This window comes from Paramisgurnus dabryanus, chromosome 11, assembly GCF_030506205.2.
Source record: "Paramisgurnus dabryanus chromosome 11, PD_genome_1.1, whole genome shotgun sequence".
NCBI classification, from domain to species: domain Eukaryota; kingdom Metazoa; phylum Chordata; class Actinopteri; order Cypriniformes; family Cobitidae; genus Paramisgurnus; species Paramisgurnus dabryanus.
The window spans coordinates 5,271,254-5,273,667 of NC_133347.1; the positions used below are offsets into that span (position 1 = coordinate 5,271,254).

The 2,414-nt window shown below is 37.0% G+C and overlaps 1 protein-coding gene across 1 annotated transcript; it reads right to left on the reverse strand.

Moving 5' to 3' along the window:
* Positions 1-361: 361 nt before the first annotated feature.
* On the reverse strand, positions 362-1,768 carry LOC135729972 (4-galactosyl-N-acetylglucosaminide 3-alpha-L-fucosyltransferase 9-like). Its single transcript, XM_065247875.1, has one exon. It carries the CDS (start codon positions 1,732-1,734, stop codon positions 616-618), a length of 1,119 nt encoding a protein of 372 aa, XP_065103947.1. The 5' UTR covers positions 1,735-1,768; the 3' UTR covers positions 362-615.
* Positions 1,769-2,414: the final 646 nt, after the last annotated feature.

A 2,414-nucleotide genomic window follows, 5' to 3' on the forward strand; every position in this document is an offset into this window, starting at 1 on the left:
ATTTTTTTGCAGTGTACACAAACATTTAAATGCCCCCTTCCACTCAAATGTTCAAGATGTGGTTACACTCTTAAAAATAAAGGTGCTTTACGATGCCATGGAAGAATGCCCTTTTTTAGTTTCACAAAATGTTTTTTTATGTGAAAAGGATCTTCAGATTATAACAAGGTAAGGAGAAATGTTTTTTTTAAAAACTGAAAATGGTTCTTCTGTGGCATCAATGTGAATAGACTTTTAAGCACCTTTATTTTTACAGTGTATGCTAAAAAAATGCTGGGTTATTTTAAACCTACCATTGGGTCAGAAAGGGATGAGCCCAGTACCCAAAATTAATTTTATATTTGACCCAACAATGGGTTAAATTACAACCCAGCGAGCTGACCTCGTTCCTTTTCACCCTTGTTTGCCACCATTTGCATCCTTGTGAGCAACTAAGACACAAATGCACATTTACATTCACATTTACATTTATACAAAGTTATTCAGAATTGAGGAACTGAACTACTTTATATTTCCTAAGGAGAACAAATACAGTCATGAGGTGTCTCTAAATTAAGAGTTAGAGTTGAATTCATTTTGAATAAAAACATTAAAATACCTGTAACTGAGATGACATTAGTTGAAAAACCATTCATAGATATCATGAGCTTCTTTATATTCCTTGTGTCTTCCTACATAATCACAGGCCGTACAAATAGCCAGAACAAACTCTTGGTTCTGTAATATTAAATGAGGTCGAGCTGAGAAATGTCTCCTCCAGTTAAAGTACCTGCGATATGCTTCGTCGTCGAGGTCCAGACGGATAAGATATTCTGCTAGTGACTTTGCATCTGGAAAGTCGTTCACATGAATGAAGGAGTCACCCGGTACAAACCTTTCATAGTTTTTTCGAGGAGGTCCCAGCACCACAGGTACAGTACCTACTGCCAGAGGTCCATTTAACTTCTCAGTGATGTAGTCTTTGTGAATGGAGTTCTCAAAGGAGAGATAAAATTTACAGCTGGCTATGGTGGGAAAGTAGTCTTTATAATCCAGGAACGATCCATAAGCTTTTCCATACAGATGGATGTAGACGTATTTTCTAAGTTCTTGAAAATAAGCGTTTCTGGTGCCGACGCCTGTCCAATCCAAATTGTTACTCACAACCCAACAGATGAGTTTTTCTTTTTTGGGAATTTCAAAATCCTTATCTGGGATCTTTCTGCTGGTCAGTCGTAACTTGACAGGAATGTCAGAGTCCTCTCTATAACTGAGAGTCAGATTGAACAGGTTTTCAATTCCTGGTATTTTCTGTGTGTTAGTTGGAGATTCAACATTCATCCATATCCACTTTTGAAACGCAGGGCGAGGAGATGGAGGAAGTGTGGACAGATCTTGACTGATAGCCCTGTGAAAAATAAGCACAGCATCTGTGTTGTTGTAGAGAGATCGATCATCCGTCAGGTGACAGCCGTCAATGTTGTAAATAGTTTTACAATCGCTCAGATCGAATCTGTAATCTTGAGGCCAGACCCATAACAAAAGTACTGGTTTCTCTTCCTTTGGATATAAGGAGGAGTTTGTCTTTGTTGTGTAGGTTCTTTCCAAATTATGTTTAGGTGCAGGTAAGGGTGGTGGGCGGCTGATCATAGGTGAAGTATAGAAAAACATAGTGCTCAGAGAGATGAGACAAGCAACAGCCACTATAGATGCTAGGCGACACAATGAAGATCCAGATAAATTTGTGCTTGACATTCTTTGTTTAAAAAAAAGAAGATGATTAAGAAAGTTTTTAGTCCACCAGCAAACATCAAACACAGAAGATCTAGAATCTAAAAGAAAAAGAATATAAAACATTTTAAATTGCCAGCTGTATGAGGGACTAAACCAGATTTATTTGCACAGCTATAGCACATTGTGTTTGATATTTATGACAACAATTCACTGCTGTGATCATAAGTGTAAACCATAAAGACAATTGACATTGGGTTTTCAAATAAAAGCCATTCTGGTGTTAAATGAATAGATCTAATTTAATATGTGTAATACATGTAAATGATTCAACTCACCTATTTAAAGCTACTGATTCAAAAAAATAAATCCTTCTTTTTGACCCACAGAAAATTACAGGTGGTATAGATGTAGTAAGAGCAGAGTTTTAGAAGAAGACTGGAAATACATGGTTTAGGTCTGTGAAGACTGGGATATTTGCCACCGCCTTAAAGGTGATGTATGAAACAGACCAATCACAGTTCAGTATGCAAACATTGCAGTGACATCATCATGGTCACCACTGAACTTCTGCACCTGTGATCTACACCTGCTAGTTCATGGAGATCTGCAGATTTACTTAATGGATAATGATAATATAAAATGCAAAAGAAAATATTTTCTTTGCTGTGATTATTTCCACACATTGTATGCCATTTATGCCT